Source organism: Haliaeetus albicilla, chromosome 1 (assembly GCF_947461875.1).
Source record: "Haliaeetus albicilla chromosome 1, bHalAlb1.1, whole genome shotgun sequence".
Lineage (NCBI taxonomy): Eukaryota > Metazoa > Chordata > Aves > Accipitriformes > Accipitridae > Haliaeetus > Haliaeetus albicilla.
Window position 1 is genome coordinate 83,605,771 of NC_091483.1, and position 24,728 is coordinate 83,630,498.

The window sequence follows — 24,728 nt, forward strand, 5'->3', positions numbered from 1 at the left end:
GTCTGTAATTATACAGAAACCCTTTCCAGCATGCACACATGCACACGCACGCACACTCTTGCTTTCTGTTAATTTTGTCATGCTTTTAAAAGGTTAAAAAAGCTACATAATCAAACCCAACTTTATTGTTAATAACTGGTTTTTAGCATATTTTGTAAGTAGGCTTCTTAATTTCAGATCAAGACTCAATTTGCTACTGTATTGCTGATCCCTTTTGCTTCTGACTCAGCTCTTCAGTAATATGGCCTTAGACTGTAACTGCAGTTTGAGGTCAAAAGTGATTCTTGTGGCCGCAATTAAATGCCTGCAAATTAAACCAGATCCAGACAAGGGCTGTGAGCAGCCACTCTCTGGTTTCTGGGTTGTCACTGGTGCTGAGACCTGTATCTGGAGACTGGTGGTGTTAGCCCAGGGGTTGCCTCACCTGGAGCCCATGGTAGTGAGTCATTGGGTTTCTCTCTACGTTCTCCTTGAAGCATCTCGCAGCAGTGGTGTCTTGGATCAGAGTCTTTGGATCAGAGCTTTATACATCAGGTTTTTAATTTCCACGATCACGGCTTCAGGTTCTGCCAAGACCAGCTCCAAATCTTGCTCCTTGTGATACTGAAGACCCCGTGCAGACTCTCCAAGGGGTTTCTCTCTTCTACCAGTATCTTTTGGCCACGTTTCTGACATCTCCCAGTAAGCAATGCATTGTCACTCAGCTTGGTGCCCAGGTCATAAGCTTGTCGTCCATCTGTTGTCCACTCCATGTACCCTGGAGGTGCCACGTACATCAGTACTGCTGGCATTGTCCTCCCCTGTTCACAGGATGGGCTCTAATTAGACCGCAGCAAGCCTGGCAGGCATACAGAGTGTGTTTTACATATATAGGTGTATGTAACTTAACTAGAAAACGTCTATTGTGACTGCCTAGGCACGATGGCACTGATCTTCTCCCTTGTGATAGAGGTTCGATTCTCCCCTGATGAAAGGGGAAGCAAAACCCTTGTGTGAGGTCAGGCACCTCTTAAGTGGAGAGACAGTGGGGTTTACCCCAATTAATAAAGTAGCCAAGCTCCCTCCTTCCCCTTCCAAATATACCAGGGTTTGTAACTTCTAACAAGGTTTTTATTAACTGCAAGTTTGGGATTTATGGTATTGTCAGTACAGAGGCAAATAAATACGTTGTTCTCCTTAGCAACCTGAGCTAAATTCTGACAAAAGTAGGTGTTTTGTCTTCTTTTGTATAAGAGAGAGAGAGATGCAGTGTCATGTAACCATGACTGCCAGCCAGGCTGTATGTTTTGTATTGATCTATACACTTTAAATGTACCTGCTCAGGACTTGGAACGTTTCCTTTTCGCTTACCTTACTGGATAACCTTGGGTTAAATAAATCAGGCGATTTAATGCCATTAATAACTTTGGTGCTATCAGCTACTAATGACTCACCTTGGAGTCACTGCCAGTCGTGGCTTACAGGAGGGTGTTTAAAGCATGTCTTCACAGGCAGATCCAGGTCTTTGCATTTTAAAAGTGCCTCCTTGCTTCCTGACCCTAAATCCTGACTCCAGGCAAGCCAGCGGAGGTAGGGAACTGATGCCAGTATGGTGTACTGATGCTCTGGCTTACTGTATTACTGTATGGTGTGCACCCGGTGCCTTCACAAGCTGTGAAAGTATATGGAGTTAAACTTGAATATGTATAAAACCAAGCTAGGTTAGAACTGGAGAGAAGCAAGACAGTTTTAATAACCTAATCTGGTTTGCTGAGGTATCCCATGATACTTTTTTTCCTTGGAAAATTGCAAGGGAAAAATCATTCCTGCTAGTCCAAAGCTTTGCACAGATCAGTTTTAGGACCCCTGACACTCTTCATCTTGGTCTGTCGGTTTGGATACGTTTTCATCCACCAAACAGCTGCAGCAGTCGGAGATGTTACCTCCCTTCAGCTGCTTGTCACCCCTCTTGTCCCTAGAGTGGCTGTGCACAAATGGAGTGTGTGAGTGCTTCTTGGCTTTGGGCAAAGAAAAATATGGCTTAGGTGGGTCTGTGGTCGCAACCAGCAGAGCCAAGGTGGAGGTTAGTCCCTCCAGCCGCTCCTGCCTACCTGCCCACTGAAGGCTAGTGCCTCCATGAGCCCACAACAGGAGTTCAAAGAAGAAACCAGCAACAATCTGCTGAAGCTAAATGCAACTAGACCACGTGGACAGGAGCAAAGGGCAGAGCTCTCACTGTGGAATAGCGTATGTGCTGCAGTAGCCTCTGGCACGCTATATGTGAGCCCCTGCAGATCTTTGGGGTGCCCCTGGGAGGTTGGGCTTGGCTCTCAGCTCTGTTGCACAGTTGGGGAAAGGAGAGAGAAGCTACATGACTTGGTGTTGGGGCTGATGTAGGAAACTCTTCAGTCCAGAAGCTCAAAGCTAGATGCTCCAGGACTCAAAATTCCTGCTCTCACAGTGGGAAGTCACTGCTCTCTGTTGCAGGGGTCTTAGTAAGTCATCCTGGGGCAACTTTCTTCTGTACAGAAGCCTTGGTGATGTTATTTCAAGAAAATATAGCTTTTTCACAACTCCTGTAGTTACTGTAGGGTTTCTGCAGAGCTTCCGAATTCTTGAAACATAATAATTTGTCTTTGAGATTTTTGGTTGTATTCCCACGGGGTTCATAGGTTATAATTTGTGCAGGAATCTCAGCTGCAGTCAGAACTTGTCAAGCATAGAGGTTACACAAAAATTATAACTCCTAAATTTTATATTTATCTGTATCAGAAAAAAAAAGTTTTGTAGGAGTCTAATCAGCAAAGCCCAGTGTGGGTCTGAGAGATCATATTAAAGCAGAGGCTGCTTCTGGACAAATGGACATTGCAAAAATGGTATTTTTAAACAAGCTGGATTTCCCCCCCCAAAAAAATTAGCATTTCGCAAAATCAAAATGTGCTTTGTCTTGAAAACATCCCTAACAACCCAAGAAATTCTCACGACCACATAGGATTTCAGCAGAAAGATCTTATTTTTCTTCTCCTAAGGAAGATGAGAGGTGAAAACTGTTCAAGCCTAAGATTATCACTGTAAAATAATATTAGCATTGTAATGGTTGTATCACAGCCGGCTTTGGCAATACCTGCCCTTGCAGCCCCGACTCCCACAGCTTAACAAACTGTATCACTGGTACCATTTACAAGGGATACGTTTGCTCTGATATGCAGGTTTAAAAATCTTCTGACGCTCTGGGGGTGAGAATAGTAAAAACTTATATTTACAGCTCTGTCCTTTCAAAGAAAGCCAGGTGGTGCTTGGGGGTGCCTAACCAAAGCTAGAAGGAGAATCTAAGAACTTTAATTACATGAATTAGAGTTGTGCTGGCTCATTACACTTCTAAAATTCATGAGCAATAAAAAACCAGGATCTTGATTTTTTTTCTTTTTTTCGATGTTCAGGAAGGACAGGAGCTTGTTAGACCAAGTTTTCGGTCTCGACTGCATGCAACTCGGGGCAGGGAGATCACCCTTGCACACAGCGCTCCGGGGCAGCAGCCCTGCTCTTTCCCGTGCTGTCGGTGCCACCGGCCATGGGTTGTTCCTCCTTCCCCGTTCCCATTGCACACTTAACTCACACACACACACATGCAATTTTTCACTCTCCTCTCTAGGTGGAGGCGCCCCTGTGGATTTTTCTAATCCCAGCTCCTTCTTCCTGATAATTGTTTGTGAGCCGTGTGGAGCGGCTGCATTGACAGCCTGCGAATTTGGTGTGATGCCCATAATCAGCTTGTGAGACGGCATGGGAGGCCACCCACTGCCCTCAGGACTATCTGCCACTTAGGGCAGTCAAGAAACACTTAGAAGCTGGAGGAAGTTGGTGCAAGGTAGGGTGAGGGATGGGAGGGGATGGAGCATGGCTGGGCACCTCGTCAGCAGTGAACCATTGCGAGGAGCCAGGAGCAGGAGGAAAATTACAGTAGATTGGAGGAGCTGGTGATAAACTTCTGTTTGCTGCTTAAAGTTTTTAAATGAAGTGGTACCCGGCTCTAAAATCTGGATACCTGTGCTCAAAAGCTCGCATTCCTGCAACTCCTCTAATGATTCACAGATAACAAGTTCAGATACCAGAAGACACCAGAAGAGAGTGGTATGATCACTCAGACTGGAAACCCAGCCTGGTGATTCCTCCATCGAGCCCGTAAGTCATTGGAGCTGTAGCAGCCATTTCCCAAAGGCACAGCCTCGAGCCTTTGGTGTAGTGGAGGCAAAGGCATGGTACGCTCTGGGGAGGCACCCGGTGCCCATCACCCTGCCTCTGGGCACAGGAGTACATGGCAACCGCTGAGTCCTTGCTGACTGCTGCCTTTCAAACTCCTTGTTCTTCTCTGCAGCATTTTCTCTCATTTCACTGGTGTGTCTTTGTTTCCAGCAAATTTGTTCTCATCTGTGCCCTTTCTTTCTGCCCCAGCCCAGCCCCACAGCACCCAGGTGTGGTGTTGCCTCTGTACGGGATCCAGATGCATAGAAAACTCAATGTTGAAACAACAACCCTTTGTCTTGGGCATGGGACCCCACCATCCTCCTCTTCTTTCTTCATCACCTGCCGAATCAAGTTTGTCTCATTATCAGCATTAATCCCCTCTTTTCTTGCTCATACCCCTCCTGCAATCTTGCTTCTTTCTCAAGACTCCACTGTTTTCTTCCACTGAAACATCTAACTGTGGGGCTAGTGTGGTCATCCCTTCTGCAGTCATCTTGGATGTGACTCAAGTTTCCTCCTTTCCTTACTCTTGCTGCTCTCTAACTTCCTTCTCTACTCGGATTGTTATTGCTTTCCCTTCCCTTATACTCCTCCATTCTGTTCTCCTTGACTTGGTAAAGCTCCAGTTGGTAAACAGCCCAGTTTTCCATCTCTCTGCCTCCATTTTCACCTCTCAGCCCTAATGAATGATTTTTTTCCTTCCTTCTCCTAATGCTCTTTTCTTCAGTTCGACTGTATGGGACTCATCAGATCCAATTAGTGTTTTAATTCAGCAATCTGGTGATTTGAAGGCTGAAGGATAAACTTCTTTGGAGCCAGTCCCTCCTTCCAAGTTGACTTTCTAGGTTGCTTGGAGCAGCCAGCTCCAACTGCAGTGGTCAGGGTTGCCCCAATACTACTGGAACGTGGAAAAATTGTGTCCCTCACAGTCTCACCAATGCAGTTAATGAAGTCTAGAGAGCTGCTCAGTGACATTTAGGTGGCATCTTCTACCAACTGATGTCCACCTTGTGCACTGGACTCATAATACTCCTTTATTTTATAAAAATTCCATCTCAAAATTAAGCAAAATAACTTCTTGAACTGCTGATGTATTTACTGCTCTAGAACTGGTTTAAGAGGTGTAGGGTTGGACCTTTATCAAACAGCTCGGTCGTTGCCAACTTCAGGCATTCAAAAGCCATCTCTCAGGCTTCAAAAATCTTAATAGTCATAAAAGAAAAAAAACAAAAATAAAGCAGGGATTTTTTCAAAAAATCCTGTGCTTTTAAAATCCATGTCTTGGTGGACATGAATGAGGTCAGAACTTTTTGAGACAAGAAGGAAGAGAAAAAGAAACAGAAATCTTGGTTTATTATTACACAGTCACTCTGACGATGTCTGATGGTACAGCCTCAAGTACGGCAACATCGCAGACTCTGTCCTTCTGCTGAGTTAGCATTGTTGGTGCTGAAAACAAAGCCGGTAGCAAAATAAATAGCAGGAATTCTTGGCATTTGAAGAAAAGGGAGGGAGGGAGGAAGGCCAGGGTGCTGCTGGAGGCGTAGTAGAGCCCTCAGTAAGGTTGCTCTCCCATTGGCAGTGTTCGGCCCCGGTTTTGTGTTGCGAGACATTAGCAGTCGTGGTGTAACGTATCCCCCATGCCCACCTTGTCGGGAGACTGTCACCCAGATCAAGGAAGTGCTCTGGCGACAGAAACCTCAAAAAAATAGGCAATTTGAAAAGCTGGATTTGTCCCCTAATCTGGGTGACGGTGCAGGAATACCCCAAACCAGTGCTGCACTGAAACCAGTACAGCAAATCCATTCCCAGAGCTCCCAACTGCAAGAGCACTTGTCTTGCCTGAGTTGAGACATCACCAGCATAGATATCTTCATCTGAGCTGCATCCCTGGACTCCTTTGATAGTCAGCAGGGATGAATGGGCACTGTTGGGAACATTTTGCGTGAGCACCTGCAAATGTCTGTCTTGGGAAGAGAATAAAAACCCTTAAAAGGGCTAATTTCTCTGCACTGGGCTGCAAAGGGAGCCCATAGGACAAGAGGAAGTGCTGTCAAGTTGTGCCAGGGGAGGTTTAGATTAGATATTAGGAAAAATTTCTTTACTAAAAGGGTTATCAAGCACTGGAACAGGCTGCCCAGGGAAGTGGTTGTCACCATCCCTGGAAGTATTTAAAAGATGTGAAGATGTGGCACTTCGGGACATGGTTTGGTGGTGGACTTGGCCACATTAGGTTAACAGTTGGACTCGATGATCTTAAAGGTCTTTTCCAATCTAAACGATCCTATGATTCTACCACGTTTGGTGTGATGAATCCCACCTGACTCTCTGTTACATGTTTGTACAGTGCCAGTGTTGTAGATCCCAGATCTGTGACTCAGGCTGTAGGCAGGGTGATGATAATAATAATAATACTCCTGCGATTGTTTTCTTAGTGATGAATTTGCCTCGATAGTCAGTGTTCTTCGGCCAGCCCCTAGGAATTAAACTCATTAAGCTCTCCTTGTTGATGGCCCTTTTGCTTACAGTGGTCTGAGGCTGAGGAGTATCTGCTCGTTGTTGGATGCTCTCCTTGACCTGTTTACCCTCATCCCACTTAGTGACCTGCGGGAAAGAGTTCACAGATTGGCTAAAGCAATTTCAAAACTGTAAAAAACAAACCCTCATTAGTTTCCTAAATCTAGTCCTTGTGTTGGGAATTTGGGAGATTGGATTTAAATCTATAGCAACATTTAATTTCATATTCACAGCAGGGTGGTTGCTGTAAGTGGAGGAGCGAGTTCATCTGCAGCACCAAATTGAATCTGAAAGTAAAATGCTTTTATTACCACTAGCCTCACAGCGGTGTTTCTCCCAGACTCATCTTTTCTGTTTCAAAAGCTGCTGCTCTTCCACTTCACGGTCTAATCCTTCCATCAAATCTACAAGCAGAGGCTGCAAACCCAACAAAATTTGTCATCTACACAGATGAACTGTATCCAGGCTATAAATACCCGAATCCATGGGACAGTACTAGCAAAGCCAGGCTCAAGACTGTCTTACCTTTACTCTTAAAGCCACCCATTTTAGATTGCTTTACAGTTTCTGGAAGCATTCAGATTTTGCAAATAGGCATCCCAGCACTTGTAAAATGTAAAAATAATATCATTCAGTCATTTTGAGGGGGAAGAAGATTAAGACAAAACCCTCATTCTTGCCCAGACTAAGAAGAACCGCCATGGCTCTCTTGGGCTCAGCACTACAGTTGCAGTGGCCGAGGACAGCAGGAAGGGTTCCTACGTGGGGTCCTGGTGAAAACCTCATGGGGCTCTGGACATGCTGCATGGGTTTTGAAAACCAGCACTCTGCTTATGCAGGGCTTACCCAGCAGTTGCACTTCTCAACATCTTCCTCTCAGCCTCCAAAAAGACGAGATGCACTGCGGATGCATGTATAATGTAGCAGCTTGCAAAATATGTTCTCCCATGCTTTACTTTTCTTTTCTTTTCTTTTTTTTTTTTTTAAAGCCCCCAAATCACTATTTGCTGGCAGGTTTTTGGCTTTGGCTGAATTTTTTTTTTTTTTAATTTTGCTGCATTTTTGGCTGAAAACTTTTTGGCCAGGCATTGCTAAAGACTTCCATTTTCAGCCTAAAATTCCCGGTTTGGGGCTGTTGGGTTTTGTTTGCACGTTTGGGGGTTTTTGGTTGAAAAAGAGAAAATATTGTGAGGGAGAGTAATTTGAAGACAGAAGTCATTCCCTGTGAATAGGTTTGTTTAATTAATAACCCCAGTTCTGCTTGAAACAAATTTTGGTGGAAATTCTCTGACTATCGCTACTATCCAACCACGCTGAGGCTGACGAGGCAGCGACTCTCCTCCGTGCTGTTTATATTAACATATGCAATGGCTTAGATTCCTGCAAAACTGTGGAGAGCTCTGCATTATTCAAGTGTTGGAGGAGGCAACAAAAAAATGATCCATGGTTATAATAAACTGCCTGCTATCTCTTGTTTCTATTAATAGCTCCTTTATAGCCCAAATGTTTGCATTGGAGTGGGGTGGTGTAGTTTGCACAGACCCTGGGAGGAGCAATGAATTGTGTTGGGCCAACCACCACCACTGATATTTGGCTTTTTCCTAGCTGGGTGAGGACTCCCGGCGCAAATGATTTTGTGCTGGGTGGGGAAAATGCCAGTGAACTGGGTAAAAATGCAGCTAGGGGCATTTCCAGAAGGACTGAATGGCATTGCAGTGGTTTCTACCTTGTCTTTTAGCTAGAAAGGGTTTAAACCCAATGGTTAGGTTCAACCCTTCCTTTAAACCCAACGGTTGGGTTCAACCCTTCCTTTAAACCCGATGGTTGGGTTCAACCCAATGGTTTGGTTCAACCCTTTGTTGAATAAAGGGCTGAACCCACCACAGCTAAACTCTGCAGTGTGTGTGGGGTTTAGTTCTCAAACACTTCTGCATTAGGAGAGACCCCCATCCGTGCCCCTGAAGAGCTCTACTGCTGTCTGCAGCCTGTGGCATCTGCCCTGCTCCTTGTAGCTAAATCTTTATGCTTCTCTGTTTTGTTTTTTTTTTTTCTATTCAAAGGTGGGCCTTAATGTTCTGGTTCAGAGAGCAAACAAGTTTACCCCCGCCACTCGTCTCTTGATCCAGAGGTTTGTGCCATTCCCTGCTGTCGGTAAGAAATAACACCTTTTCTCTATATTCACAGGGTGGGCTGTAAACCTACCTGTGGCTAAAAGCCACTGGGATGGACACCTAACTCCTGCCTTCCTGCTTTATGCTGTCGCTGCCATGTCCCCTCGGTGGTGGGTCCCTGAGTTGGTGCAAACAGCAACAGGATGGTGCAAAGCAGCATTTTGGTGGGAAAATGATGCAAAGCTGCTGGTGGACACAACTCACAAGGCTTTGTCAAGCTGCACTTTCCACTCTCAAGCAGTTTAAAAAAGGATTGGTGTTGACTGGTCCTTGACTGTCCAAATTTGAGAGCATTTAATTTGTAAGATCTGATTTGAATCATGTCAAATTGATTCTTCAAATAAGCGGTAGCATTAGGGTTTTTTTACAATAAAAATGCAATGAAATGCTCCTACTCTGAATATACAGATTTCTAAGAGCCACTGATTAAAAAAAGACCGACTTATGTGAAGAATTAAGGCTGCTGCTGGCTTGTTGGAGCACAGAATAAACCCTTCTGCATTTTATCAGCTAACTGCTCAGTGTTTAAGAGAAGGGACACACTGGACTCAGCCCTTGCTGAAGCCTGTGGTTACAACGTTCAGCAAACGATGAGTTATTTTAGCTGTGAAGAAATCACCAGTGGCGTTAGGGTAATTTTTTATATAACCTTATTTATTTTTAAAGAAATTGTTCAAGCATGGAGGAAATCAGTAAACAAAGGGGTTTTGCTCGCTGTGGCAGGTCTCTTTTCAACCGTGTTAGTGCAAAACATTCCTTTAAGCTTTTTCCTTTGCTGTGCAAGGGCCATGTCCTCAAGAGCTTCGCTTGAGGATGCCAAGACTCTTTACCTAGCTGTTGCTCTCAGTTTCTTTGCTCTTTCTGCTCCTTTTTTTACAGAGAGCTGGTTGCTCAGACCCTCCAGCCTTCAGTTCCCAAGTTGCTGGGGTTTTTTTGCCCTTTTCTGCCAGAAAAACAGCCACTTGCCCTGTCTGCAGAGCAGGGGGTGATGGAGATTGTGGTCTTTAGGTTGCACTTGGTCTTGTTTCTGAGCCCTTTGCTTGTACAGGGGGCATCTGTGGACATTATCATTGTTTTCTTTGAACTTTCCTGGAATATATTTTTAGAGGGTTTCAGCTTTCTTTTGATTTTTATAACCAGGAGGGCTCTAGAGGTGAGTACAAGACCCAGGAGGCAGCTCCAAGGCTGGGTTTGAGTCAGAGATGCACGTGGGAAGTCTTTGCTGCCAGCTTGCTCTGTTTTCATACCAAGGTGTAAGGAGAAAGAGGTGACACTTGTGTCGGCATTGATTGAGGACCCATAATTAATTTGTTTAGCCCGTAATTAATTCTCTAGTTGCTTATTTTATTTGTGTACTGTCATGCTTCGTTATGTGCCAGGACATCAGGAATCCTCCTACTAATTGCCGTTTTGTGGTTCTGAAAGCTGCAAGTTACTGGTTTGCAGACCTGGACAAACTGTTTAATTAAGATGTGTCTTTCCATTGCTTCTGAACCACCAGCCCCCAGCAAAAGGGCAGAATTTCACTTTTTGTATGTGAAAAGCCAGACACTGGTGTAAAGCTCTTGCTCCACTACCATTAAGCAGTTTTCTCTTGGCCTTTCCTTGCTTCCCTCTCCCAGCAACCTCGGCTGAGATGTGCTGGTTGATAGCAGCTGGAAAACTGGAGGTATGCATCAAAGCTTTATGGTCTCTCATCCCAAGGGGTCTTGAGAGATGGAGACTTGGGGAAGTGCAGCTATTGCTTGGGTGGAAGGCAACCAGACTCCTAGCAGAGATGTTCATAAAGACTCTTGCAAAGCTTTGAGAAGCTGGGGTACGCACTGGGAAAGCCAGTCTCTGGGTCTTACTGCCCTCAGAGATGCTCTACATGTTGTGTCTGTCTTCTCTGGGTCATGTAACAGTTGTCTTTGCCCGATAAACTAAACCATATCTGCAGAAATGCTGCTTGTAGGACATATTTAACAGAAGTGGTTCCTCCTTGAAATTCCACTTTCACCATGAGACCCTGAGACGAGTGCAGGGCATGGGGATGTGTCTGCAGGGGGCCTGCAGACCTCACTTGTGATAACACAGACTGTGGGCAGTTAGGAAAGCACCCAGGTAACTAGTGCAGGCTCCGATTGCTCCGATCCCCATGTCGCGGCCAGTGGTGGCCCTGGAGCAGGGTGCCGGGAGGTCAGGCTGCGCCCTCACCCTCTGCCAAAGGTAATTTGTAGTAGCTGAAAATCACAAGTTGTCCGACAAATCCTCCCCAGCCCCAGGTGGAACAGCTCATGGAAATGGCCAAGGCTCTGCATAGCCAGTGGCTGGCTTGGTGTAAAAGGGGTTCGTGCTTGCTGTTGGCCACTCTGGAGCATGATCTGGGTGGTGAAGTTGTACTCTATGAAGGTTTTCAGTACAGAGAAGGGAAGGAGTGTGTTGGTGCTGTGTTCCTGAGAGCCGTGATTCCCAAATTTGAGTATGAAGGGGCTTGACCCTTTCTTGGAGATGTAGGTGGTGAAGGATATCAACGCCCAGGGTTATTGCAAGGAACCCAGTTTACCCACTTCTTCCCAAGCACTGCATGTGGATAGCTGTCACGAAGGTAAGGGGTGTCGCTGGTGATGGCATGCTTTATACTGGAGATGCATGTGGCTAAAAAATCCACAGAAAATCCCAAAGGTTGCATCTCAAACCTGATCCGAAGGAAGCTAAAGCTGGTAGAAAGATACCCATTGGAGAGAAAGGAGGTGAGGAAGAGGGAAGATTTCTTCTCCTTGGGCTTCTTGGTTTTTTGTTGGTCGGGTTAAAATTGTTAAATGTGTTTAGGTGGTGCACAAGGATGTATTTAGTGTGTAGAGAGCACCCTGGTTTAGAAAGGATATATTTACACACATACAGAAGTAGGGTAATGGATTGCTTTTGTATCTGAACCCAGTTTCCAATGTGTCACCAAGTGTTTTCACAGAATTAGTTTCCAGGCTATATTATCACAATTTCTTTCCAAATTCTGAAAATCAAGTTGTCTACACATATATTTATTTATTTCTCATTCCCCTCTGTATTTGAGACATCCATAAAATCCAAGTTTACCCATAATTAGCAGCATTTTCTGCTTTCTCAGAAAGCAGAAGGGAAGCAGCTAAGACAGTTGTTTGTGTCAGACAAACAGGCTAGAATCAGGTTTTGAATTTGGGACCTGCTCAATCAATGAAGCCCTAATAGGATCCAGAGACTTGGAGAAGCATCTAGCTGTGGTGGGAGCTTCAGGTCTGGACACCCCATCATGAGTCTCGCAAGAGCCTTGTGCTGGTGCATCCTGGCCTGGCTAGAGCATCTCTGCTGGCGTGTTTTTATGTGTTCAGTCTTGACTGATAGCTAGAAGGACAGGGCATGTGAGTGTTAGAAAAAAAAGGGGTGCTAAACTTGCTTTAAATGAAATGCCTGTTTTCTTTTTTATCTTCGATTAAGGAGCTGAAGGGTTGGTAACACAGATATTTTGATAGATGGGAAGAGTGGTCCAGTAGTTCGAATATTAAAGAGAGAGACAGAGTGTGCGTGTGTGTATGTTCCTCTTATTCTCGAGTGTAAGGAGCATTTGTCACCACAAATCATCCTTGATTGCAGAAAGCTGCATTCGTATAGGGCTCACCCACCCACCACCCTCAAAAAATTAGACATTTGTTATATGACATGAATTGAGATTAATTAGCAAATATTAACCCATCAGGCAGTACAGAAACACATTTTTGGAAGCAGTGGTACTTGCAGCAACAGTGGGTTTGTGTTAGTTCTGGTTGGAAAGTTTGCAACAAAATGTGTGGGGGGGTTGCTGGAAAATGCCAGTTTATCAAAACCAAAACTTTTGTAGGAATTAGCAGCTTTTCCTTGGAAAAATTTAATAAGTGCCTGGGCCCCAGACAGGAGCTGCACCTGGGAAGGATGTTTCTCAATCCCAGCTCTTAACATGTTACTTGAGGAGCAGAATTTGGGGACACCTCAAGAAGGCTACAAAAACCACAGGCTGGGCAAGGGGGGAGTTGTCAGAAAGGGTCCCAGACCTGCTCCCACCTCTGCCATGGATGCAGGGCTGAGATCTGGGAAATGTTGTTTGGGAACCAGAGCCATCCAAAGCGCTGCTGGTTTGTGTCATAGTTCAGAAAAATACTGTTAAAGTGAAGAAACAGGTCTCTAACTCTAGAAAATAAGCCCACAGAGCCATTTACCCCCTAAAACATGTGAAACGGGCAAATAGTCAACAGGACCCTCACTAATGGGATACATGTCAATGGAAGCAACCCAACCTTGTCTTAATTGATTTAAAAGAATAAAAATTCTGTCATCTTAAGAGCTCAGATCTGAGCTGTCCTTCATAGCTCAGTGAAATCCCTTGTAGTGTCTTTCCATCATATCTGCTAAAATCTGTTATTTAAGAAGAGTTTGTCTGCTGGCTTAGTAAAGGGAGTTAAGACCAGCTCTGGAGTGGTCAGAAGAGGCAGCTGTCAATCAGCAGTGCCTGATTGTCCGAGACCAACTGGCAGCCGAGTGCAAGGACCTGTTTTGACTTAGTAGGTCGAAATGTTGGGTGAAGGATCACTATGGAGGGTGGGAGCATGTGTGAACACCAATATCTGGAAATGCTGGTATTTCTTTGCATCAATACCTTTCTGATTGTGGCAGCAGATCCCTTTGCAAGTAAAAGAAAATTATCTTGGTTATTATCTCCTCTTAAGAATCACATCTTTGTCTTGGTATAAGAGTGGCTCCTTGACTTGCAGAAACTTCTTGGCAGATTGATGCAAGCAAAGCTGAAGGGCTGTCATGGTGAACAGAAGCCTGCCATTTGGTATTGACCAGGGCTGCGTTGCTAATCATCGTGCTTTTCTCATCCTCAGCTAGTGCCAATATCTGCAATGTTGTCCTGATGAGGCACACAGAGCTGGAAGAAGGAATTGATGTTTTGGACAATAACGGAAACATTGTCGGGTCTTCCAGAATTGCTGCAAAACACGTATGTACCTGTGATGTTCCTGGCAAGTACTTGGGTGAGCTTGTACACAACTGGCCTTCAGGCTCAACAAATCCCACAGCCGTAGAAATTGATGACTTGAAAGAGCTAGAAATAGATGAGCTTTACCCATCATGCAGGAAGAGCGAAGCGGCAAAACTTAATGCCTGTGCTGTACCCACACGTGCAGTTGCGTAGCCACAAAACTGATTCTGCTGGCAGACACAGGCTCTTGTCATGCAGGCAAATTTGGTGACTGACCTTGATGGTTTGGAAGGGCACAGACTGACATCAGAAAGATCCTGTACTACCCTGATGCTTTCACAGCCTTAGGATTTCTTTGTGGAAACTTGTAAGCAGTTCATGTTGAATACGAAGCAAAGATAACTTACACCTTTTTCTAAATTAGGAAGACTTAATTTTCAAGCTGAGTAGCTTTTTAACCCTTGCCATGTCAAAGCTGCATTAACAATTGCCAATCAAAGCTTTGTGAGGGTAGCCAGATGTTTTTATCCTCATCCTAACACCTGATTTGTTTTCCCCTGTAACCTACTCTCTGCCATCTGCCTGCAATTATTCCCTTTTCTTCCCTTCTTACATAGTTTTGTCTTCCGAGCATCATCTGATTGTCTGAGGCATGTTGTTTCCAAGTGGGCTTTAATCTGAAATGTAAAGCATGTACCAAAGCACACGCCCAGGCAGAGGAGTTAATAATATAATGCTTGGCATTTCTCTCGCTCCTTCTGTCCAAGGCTCTTAAGGCACTTCATAGACAGCAATTAATGTACAGATTTACAGTCCTCGGCAAGAAATGGGAGATCTCTAATATCTCTCCATATTGCTGTTTAACACGGAGATTAAAACAATCTGTTGAAGGGCTCGGAGATACTTATTTGAGCCAGTTTTCCTCACTTACATTAACTGGCTTCAGGACCCAGCTTCCCCTCTCCATCCTAATGGTCGAGGGGAAGACAGACAACATAGAAAATAAATATTAAAAGTGAAGGTACTGTAAGTGTGATTTAGGTGGAGTTTAAACATCAAATTTAGGACTTCTGAGAACTGCTCAGCTGCCATCTAATCCCAGTGCTTCTTCCTGAATAGCTTAGTACTGGGTTTTGTCATGGAAAATTTGGCAGATCCTTAGTGTAACACATCTGCGCCTCTCTGAGACCTTGTCCCAATTTGGAAGGATTGAGTGCTCCCAAGCCTGGGCATATGTATAAGTTTCAGCATTTCCATCCAAAATCTACAGTATCCTCTGCCTAGGTCTGCTGAAGCCCCGCGTATGGTCGCAGTGCTTGGAGCATCCCAGGTAGGTGCTGGCAAAGGTGGTTGGAAGAGGTAAATGAAGACACAGTGGTACTTAAAACACCTTGCTAGAGCACCCATGATCTTCTCTAGGTCTCATCTCAGGGTAATTTATATGTATCATGCTGCCAAGCTGTTCTGTTTGCTGCTTCCTGGTGAATCTTGCCAGAGAGAAAGCACCAGCGGAGGGACAACCGTAGCTTCACAGTTGGGCGTCTTCCTGGGAGAGGAGAGCCCAGTGTGTTACGATGCTTTGCAGTAAACCACCAGTGATTAAAGAGCAGAAACAAGTCTTGGAGCAGGCAATGAGGTGCTGCATTCCCCCAGCACATAATTGAAGTTGAAACTCAGTTGACGGAGGAAGTGCTGAAGCTGCTGCTCAGCCCATACTCGGATATTTCACCTTACAACATCTTCCAGGCAGCTGTTTTGCCTCTCTTTCTTCCTCCAGGCAGCACTAACATGTTTGCTTAAGAATATGATGAGATGTTGGAGTGCTTTTGGTCACATAAAGTGAAATCAGGGAAGCTATTAGGTGTCTCTGTTTATTCCATGGTGACCAAGCATGGGCTCCAGCCCATCGTTTGGAGCAACAGAGTGAAAATAGGTTGGATACAAATAGCTGATAGCAAAGTTGAAAGCGTGTGTTGATACATTCATTCACATATGCAACAGAAGAAAGGCCAGCCAAGCCATTTCTGTGCCCACGTGTTGATTGCTCAGTGCAGGTACATCCTGAGATTTGTTTTACGTGTCTTGGGTTTGTTTGTTTTTCCTTTTCAGGCACTGCTAGAAACGGCCCTGACTAGAGTGGTCCTGCCAATGCCTATACTGGTTCTACCTCCAATTATTATGTCCATACTGGAAAAGTAAGTGTTGAGTAATACAAAGTGGGTCTTTTCAAGGGGAAGGGAGAAAAGATCCTCAGTAGGTGTTATTCATTGGTATTTCTTAGCATTGGTCCATCAAAGACTTTTTTTCTTATTAAAATTTTCATGTTCCATCATTTTTGACCATTGTTGTAGGCTGTTAAAGTGTTATATTGATATGGTTATTTTTAAATTCTCTTTCTGAGACCCCAGCAGTTTGAATAACCCTATACCGTAGGGTCAGTGTGAGCCAAAACTCTCTGAATTCAGTGGAAAAGTGTCCATAAGTTTTCAGTCCTCCACTTAGCAAACATTAGAGGTGCCACCTGGGGTCAGACTAAAGATCTTGGCTCGTGTTCAGCCAGCGATAGTGAGTATAGGGACTTGTTGACCACCTTGGCCACTGTTGGACTTGCTTTATGCCCTGTTTGAACTCACTTGTACTTTCTTTCAATAACATCCTGTGGCTTGGACTTCCCCAGAAGAATATGTGGTTCACATACCCTGCAGAGATTTGCTTTCCATTACTGTTTAAGCCAGAATCTCTCCTGGCAGATGTCTCTGTGGAGCCTCAGTGCTAGCAGAGTTGGCAGGAAAGGGCAGGGTTATTATTTCATGTCCAATTATCTCCTCGCAGAGTTCTTAATAGCAAAAAACCCCAAACTGCCCTGTCCATTGGCCATTCTCCCACCTTGCTTTCCAACACCTCCGCTTTTTCTTCTGCCCCTAGATGCTGTGAGCCTCTTTGGAGCTGTTGGGTGCCTATGGCTCGTAGGACGCCCATCAGCAGCTCATTCGGTGTGAATGATCCATGGGGTGGGGATCACCTTGCCAACCTCTGGCGACTGATTCGTGCATTGAAAGACGGGGGTGCTAAAGGGCTTGCTACCTTTGTTGAGACAGCCAAGCTGGAAGCACTCTTTAAACAAATCTGTTGATAATGGCTGCTCTAAAGCACTCCACTGACAAAGTAAATAGTAATTAGTACGATTAGGGATTGACCCATAGCTTTGGCTAGCCTTGTTTACTCTTGTAGAAACACCCCTGGGCAATTTTCTCTCCTTAACAGAAGGGTCAGGGCTGCTTCTGTAAATTTGGAGACTGATTTTTAACATCTAAATTTAAAAATATAGGTATAGGCTGGTAGCCCTCTAGCACCTAGAGGCTCTCACCAAGATTGGTTCCTCCCATGGCCTGAGTGTGGGGAGAAACGGGAACAAAGTCTGTTTTGGGAACTCTAAAGTAAGTTCTTTTAGCCCTCTTCAGCCAAAATATACTGTTTTCCTTTCTTTTTCAAAGGGACTGTGGTGGTTCCCTGTGGCAGGGCACAGTCTTGGTAACACTTGCTGCAAGCCATTGTTTGGAGATGGCTGCTGGGGACGCACAAGGACAAGGGGTAGATTCCAGTCCCCTTAATTTTGTGCACAGGATTTTATTGTCACTTCATGCTCCTCCTTAACAAAAGCTCTGCAGCCTCTTTCCTGCTCCAAGACCCCGTGTCACCCACATGGTCCCCCAGTCCATGATCTACCCACAGGGTCTGCTGGGGAGGTGCTCAGGAGCGACCGTGTCTTACGCTGGAGTACCTTACTCAGGGCTTGCTCAAAATCATGTGTAAGAAGAACAGGGACTGTCACTTATCTTTGTACCCCAGCATCTTGGCAGCTTCCCTGCTTCATATTCAGACGCATGATTCTAGCCTTTATAATCTCATCAAAGCTGCTTTGCTGTTGTCAGTTGAGAGGACTTCTGTTTTCATCTGTCCACATGCCAGACACTTCAGAAATGCCACCGATTTGTGATGTTCTTACTACAGAGCTCTTTCTTTTCGCCTTTCTGTCACACTGAGGCTTTGCAGCAAAGTTGCTGCGTGTGTTACCACTGGCTTAACACGGGCACTGGTTCCAGTCTAACGCTATCTCGGTGATTAGCTCATCCAAGAAAGATCACCCCAGAGGACAAACTATTTTGTTGCTGTAATTCAGAGGATCTTTGCTATTCTGGTTATCAACAGGAACAGACAAAAATCTTTATGTGCAAAAATTCAAGGTTTGTAGAAAACTGTTCTGTCAATGATTGTCTCCAGTAGGAAACACTGAGGACCATCATAGGTCTTGCTAAGCATCCACAAGCTTAAATAAAACTAATAGTAAAATTTGCTTCATACTTGGGGGCATCATAACTTCTTGTATTGATAAGAGTTCTACTAAATGCACCTGTGCTCCATGCAAGACTTACTGAAACTAATTTTATCTGTCAAGCAAATGTGGACATACAGGAGATTGTCTTCAAAAAGTCATTTTAACTAATAGAAAGACTTAATTCAGGTTTGTGAGAGAATACTTTCCTTCCCACCACCCCCAAATGAAACTCTGTAGATATAAAAATATCTGGGCACTGCTTTTGCCTGCCTAAATTCTCCTTAGAGCTTTGTGCCTACTGTTTCACTTTTCCATCAAATATCTTTGGATTCCTGGAAGCCTGTGAGTGAGAAACAGCAGGGATAGGGAGTGGGGTGCAGTTTGGCCACGCAGCTAGAGGTGGTGGTATCACTCTAGGACATGGAAGCATCCACCTGACATGGAGACCATCCCTTTCCATAGCTGAGGGATTTGCAGTCCAGGTGTCAACTCAGAGATCTTTTAAAGTGGTTACTGAAGGACGCAGTCAGAGGTGAAACCTCATTTTGGAAAAAAACTTGGAGCATTCCCTGAAAAGTTTAATTTTTTTAATTTAGTAGAATTTTAGCTAGACTAGGGCGTTTTTAATGGGAGTCATATCAAGGCATGCATTATCAAATTATTTATAGAAATCCTTACAGTGTCTATAAATGAGAAAGATGAGAGTGACGGCTTATTATTTGGAGGCTGGAGATCTGGAATCAGAAGTCACAATCTGGATCCTTTACTAAGTCATTTGCATTTGGGGTTGTGGCGAAGGAGGAGAGCGATTCTCCTGCCTTGCGTTTAAGTCCGGGTGGAAGTGGGTGACTGCTGCAGTTGGGTGGGAGTTGCACCACCCCGGGAGCAAGCTACATGCTCCCAGCAGCGGTTTTCAGGTTCATGGAAAACTCACTCCCTCGTTTTCGTCTCGGTATTCCAAAAGTTTATTTTAACTGGCCAGTTCCTGGTCGTCGTCTTTCCACTTGGATCCAGGTCTTTCCTCTCTCTCAGCCATCTCTCCATCTGCATGTTTTAACTCCCCCAGCTGCCTCTCTCGTCTCTTGTGCCATTTTTTTCAGCTCTCTTGGCTTCTCTCGTCTCTTTGCCTGCTGTGTATTTTAACTCCCAGGGCCGCCTTCTCTGCTCTCCAAGTAATTCAATGTTACCTCCCACTGCTGAGCTCCGCAGCGCGCCATTCTTTCCCCATGTTTCATGCATTTCCTGCTGCTTGGACGCTCTGTTGAAGCAGCTAACATATAGAATCAATGTTTATTTTGAGACTACATATGCCATGCGGGGAACACGGTGTCAGTTATTTTGTGCAGATGTATTCTCATTTAAGTTTTATAAATAATATCCGTGTTGGCAACTTTAATACGGAAAAATATTGGTTTCACATTGTCTATGAGACGAAGACGACTCATCTATGGGATATAGCTGACTTTAGAGCAGACAGTGGAAACTTCATTGGTATCTCCATGTCACGGATGTGTGGGGACAACTACATCCACTGCATTAAGTTGGACTTCTAGTCCCTCAGACATTTCCCTTTATTCAGATGCTTCTGTGAATCCTTTTGTCTGGTAGTTATGACAAAATTTGGGAAATGGTGCAGGTTTCTCCCAGCTATCATCCAAGACTTCTCCAGTAGTTTTTGTCCAGCTTCCAACTCCTTGAAGACTTGAAGCCCATCACACAGCTAGTCTATGCATAGACCATCCAGGTCTGTGTGTAAGTGCAACCTCAGGCTCCCCTGTAGGCTGAGCTCTGTGGTGGGAGAGCCCAAATCCAGTTCATGTGGCCTGGACAAGTAGCGGACAAGCTCAGTCCACCAGCAATGTCTGCTGCGGACACTTTCAGCTAATAGCTGACAGTGGAGATTGAAGAATGTAAGCTCTTCTTATCTCTTTATCCTAAAGCCTCTTCTTTGCCTCATAGTACAAGCAACCTCCAAGGGTCTGAAGCGCAGCAGAAGGTCTGAGGATGGGCTCCAGGAGCTCATGTGTGTCAGGCTAGACAAGAGGAGGCCCGACAGCTGACTGTGCAGTGTTTATGGAGGAGAGAGAAAGCTGGAACTGTTGGCAATGGGCAAGAGCTGAGAGAGAAGCAGGGACCAGAATAGTTGTATCCATGTAAGAGGAGCGTTTCTACTCTTTCTTCATCTCCCCATCATCCTGAACTTGTGGCAGAGCTGCCGCACATGTCAGCATCCTCACGCAGCAGTTGTCAGGGCTGTTTTCCTGTAAAGCTCATAAAATTAGGATGCTCCCAGTCTGCATCAACATTACAGAGCTACTCTGGCTTAGCTAAGTCGGTCTAACCTGAAAAATGGATTCCCTTGATGGATAGCCAGCACTCAGCCCATGATTCTGTGGTGCTGGAAAGGAGTTTTCTTCAGCTTAAACCATGTTTTTCACTGCAGAAATGTGTGTGAGGTAGGAGGCCCTCCTGGACCTCGTGTTCATGACCTTTTGCTAGAGATATTCTCCTTCTGACAGTGTGTGCAGAATGTTTCCTACAGGTGCTCTTCCTCCTCTGATGTGCAAAGTCTCTCCGTCCAGCTAAACCCCCGCTGAAGTTTGTTTAAACTAAACAGCTGCCAGCAGTGACACCTTAAACTGCTGTGGCTGTTTCCAGAGTAAACATTGAAACTGCTCCTTTAATTATGTCAATCAAGCACAAAAATCCCCCAACCTCACTCTGTTTGCTTCTGCTGTGTCCTCTGGAGGGGGCACTGGGGCTACAGCCAAAAGCAGGAGATGGTTCTTGGCAAGGACAGCGGTGGCCTGGCTGGAGAGGACAGCAGACAGAGCTACTCATTGCTAGAAGAGCTCAGCATTCCCCAAATGACCCAAAATGAGTGAGAAAAGCTCAGAAACACCCTCTGCAGATAGCAGAAAGACCTGACAGGCTCTCTGAAGCAGAGACGTGGTATGGTGCCAGCTCTGGGAGGTTCTCAGCAGAACTGGGATCTGGGGTCGGACAACCACCCCAAAGTTTGTTTGCACATCAGAGGGGTGTTTTGAATCCTGGGCTCTGAGGAGCCTGGGATGCCTCGGGATACCCAAGGCTTCAGCCTCCAGCGCTTTTCTTACCCCACCGGCATCCTCGGCGTCTTGCGATGTATGTATTAGCTTTGAACCTGTTTATACCAAACACTACAGAAACCCCACAGAATCTGTCAGCTGGGAGACTTTGGTTAACTCCTGTCATATTTAGTTTAGCATCTGACACCTCCTTCTAGACAAATACAGCTCTGGTTCACTGAACCTGATAACTCCTTTTTAGTACAGCAACTGACTTCCATATGGAATAAATTACAGTACCTCTTGAAAAATGCCAGAGGCAGCTGCCAAATTATGCAAAATTTAAACCACTAATGAACAATGTGATGAAAGTTGAATGAAGGTGTATTTACAAGATCTACAACACACTGTCTCTGCGGAGCAGATGTACTGTCTGTACAAGTATGCGTGTGTCTGTGTATATACCTACGTACATGCACACTCATGCATATTGAAATGATATCCGTAAGGTCTAGCTGGTTTAGGTATATCCGTTAACAGTAAGCGCTACCTAGGATCAGTAAGCCAGAAGCTCCCCAGTGTGTTACTGCCTTTTTAATACTTGCTAGGCAAATTTTGTGAAGGCAAATTGCAGAAAGAATAGGCATTAGGGGGCTCTGAAGGGGAGTAAAGAAACAAATCTTTAAAAAAAAAAAAGAAGAAAAAAGAGAGAGGAGGAGGGAAGTATTGCAAAAATGCGCGTTCTTTGCCATCCAAAGGTTGATGTATAAACGTGGATCACTTACACTAGTGAGCCAGGCCACTGGTGATAAAAATTTGGCTTCTAAAATTGGGAACAATAAAACATACATATTACTGTCTTCCTGCAGATTTCCAATGTGAGACCTTCTCTTGGTGCAAACTTTTCAATCCCATATTGTGTAATCTGAGCGCCAAGGTTTAGTTCACCAGAGCCTAGCCAGTCCTGTCCTGTGTGCATGATGACAGTCTGTAAATCTACTGTTCTCATATGAGAATAGCTTCAAGTACTTCTGCAGAATTACTGGTAGGGTAAGATGATATTTGCTCTTGTGATTACAGCAGTCTGCTTCAGAAGATGCCAATGGCAAAGTTGGGCTGTCAAGGGGACCTAAAAGTCCAGACCGCCACATCCCTGATTGAACCCCTTGGTGGAGCACACAGGACAGTGTTGTAAACTAATTCACTCTTCAACAAATGGATATTAATATTATTTATTTTTAATCTGCTATAATACACTGCAGTTAAACCCTCTGGAAACATCTAATCATTCACTTCCGATGGGGGGCTAATGGGTGAAAAGAGGGGTTTTGATTGCATTTGACAGCTAACAAAATGCAGCATGCAATATTTAATATTCTACTGAGATTGGTGTCGAAAGCAAAGATGCTAGGTACACAAGAAAAGTGGACCTCTCAACTAATTATGAGTCATTTATTCTGAACCACACAAATTTTAGAATCTGAATCCCAATTAAGACATTACACTACATGTGTTAATTAGTCCCCTCTCCTTTTTAAATCAAGGCATAAGTCTTCTTAATTAGGAGGTTAGCCATTGTAATTTGAACTGGCCTGAGTTGAAGCACTCCTGGAAATCACACCTGGGGGCTGTACTGGGGATCATTTTAAATTGGATGAGTTTTTACTTGGGTGATTATAAGGTCCCCAACAGGGTAGTAATTAAAGAGGGTGCAGCTTCCAAATTAAGATGTCAGGGGTGGTATAAGCAGTGATGTCTTGGTTCTAAACTGTACTCGAGGGAGGCTTGAAGGATGCTGGTCATATGATTTTCTCAGCAAGGGCTCTCATGGATCACAACAGCTTAAGCAGGAGAATAAATCAGTTCCAGGAGTTGCCCCTCTGCATCACAGGGACTAGTTATCACAGCTTATTGACGGCAATTCTTGAAAGTTGCATTTGTTAAAAAGCGTGGAGCAAGGTAACCTGCTTTCCTGACTCAGACAAAATCCTTGTGGACTTCTGCAGGAGTCTTAGGCTAGATCATGCTCTATGCAAAACAAGGTAGCTAAATATTGGAGAACAGAAGCTTGGCTTTCACAGCACAAACTGATAGGATCAACTCTGTCTCGATAGCTTATTAGTGAGGAGCTGAGATATTGGAGGAGTTAAGGCTCTGGATCTTGTTTTCCTTCCCTACTTCCCCCAAAGCTTCTCAAGATGAAGACAGCTTTCAGCAAGCATCATTAGCAAAGGGCGAAGAGTCTGAATGTTCAGACACACAGACAACGTACAGCAGGGTAACAAGTTCCCACACATCAGCTGCTCCGTTATAATTCATCAGGTGCGTGTTTGTAGCCTGCAGTAAACGTGGAGTAGACGGGGGTTGAGGTAATCTGTTATCTTGCATTGGCTGCAGGCACGGGTTGCATGGGAAGATGTGCCTGCAAAATCACTTGTGGGTGTGCCAAAGCAGGCTAGCAGCATGCCCTGATGTAGGAAGGGTTGCTTGGCTTGGTTTTGGTGGGCACCTTGTGAATGGTGCGCACTGGGTTAGAAATGGTTTTTAAAAGCCCGGTGATGGTAACCGCAGTGATGTTTATCAGTTAGTGTAATCTTCCTTGACCAAAAGAGAGCTCCTGTGTTATCACCCCAGTGGAAAGGCATTAACTAGCAAATCTTTGCCCATGTTTGATGGCAGGACACCCTGAGGCATTGGCATGCTTGAGATCAGGATGGACACAGGACAGATGCATACTGGGACTAAGGCCATAGCTGATGACCCAGCAGCGAATCTGCTGACTCTTTACATTGCTAATATACACTGAATGTTCAAACAAAACTCACTACCAGGTTGCTGGTTTATATTGCCAGTTGTTTCAGATTGGTAGAAGAAAGCTGAATGACAGGTGTCCTTTTGGTGTAAATAGCTCCAGAACAAACCCCTCAAGAATTACATTTTTCCCCTTAACATTTGTAAACTGTCTGAGGTCCTGTATCCTGGAATATACTTAGCATGCCACCTTCTACCAACTAAATGTTGTCCCTGTCATTTGGTGTTAATTGCATCAGAAGGGTCACTTAATGGGTCATTATCAGAACCTGACCTTGCAGGTATCTAAAGTGTTTGCTGTTAACAAGTCTTGAACTCATAAATATCCCCTGGGGACAGCAAGTGTTAAATCATCTTTATCACTCACCCTGCAGATGTTTGGTTTTTAACAAATTAAGGTATTGTCAAGTTTACTACTTTATTACCCCATTAACAAAGTCATGTGCCTTTTTGAGTACCACCACATGGTAAAGCAGACAAAGTTCACAGTATCTCTCAAGAACCTAATTTCTTTCTGCTCACTCAACTTAGTCTCCAGAGTCTTAATGCAGGTGACACCTGCATGCAGCCAGATTATGTCGTGTGCCATTTACTCCAGTGTGAGATGGTTTGAAATGGGGGAGGCATGTGTGAAGTGATCCTGTTTT

General features: G+C 44.7%; 1 protein-coding gene across 4 annotated transcripts in view; it reads left to right on the top strand.

Moving 5' to 3' along the window:
* SFXN5 (sideroflexin 5) overlaps positions 1 to 24,728 on the top strand; it is a 106,396-nt gene that overhangs the window by 55,087 nt on the left and 26,581 nt on the right. For 3 of the 4 annotated variants that reach the window (XM_069797176.1, XM_069797198.1, XM_069797188.1), the window contains exons 10-12: positions 8,802 to 8,892; positions 13,790 to 13,905; positions 15,997 to 16,082. In XM_069797176.1, the coding sequence (XP_069653277.1) occupies positions 8,802 to 8,892; positions 13,790 to 13,905; positions 15,997 to 16,082 (293 nt within the window). The remainder of the gene's footprint in view (positions 1 to 8,801; positions 8,893 to 13,789; positions 13,906 to 15,996; positions 16,083 to 24,728) is intronic. The other variant, XM_069797182.1, reaches the window with a different exon arrangement.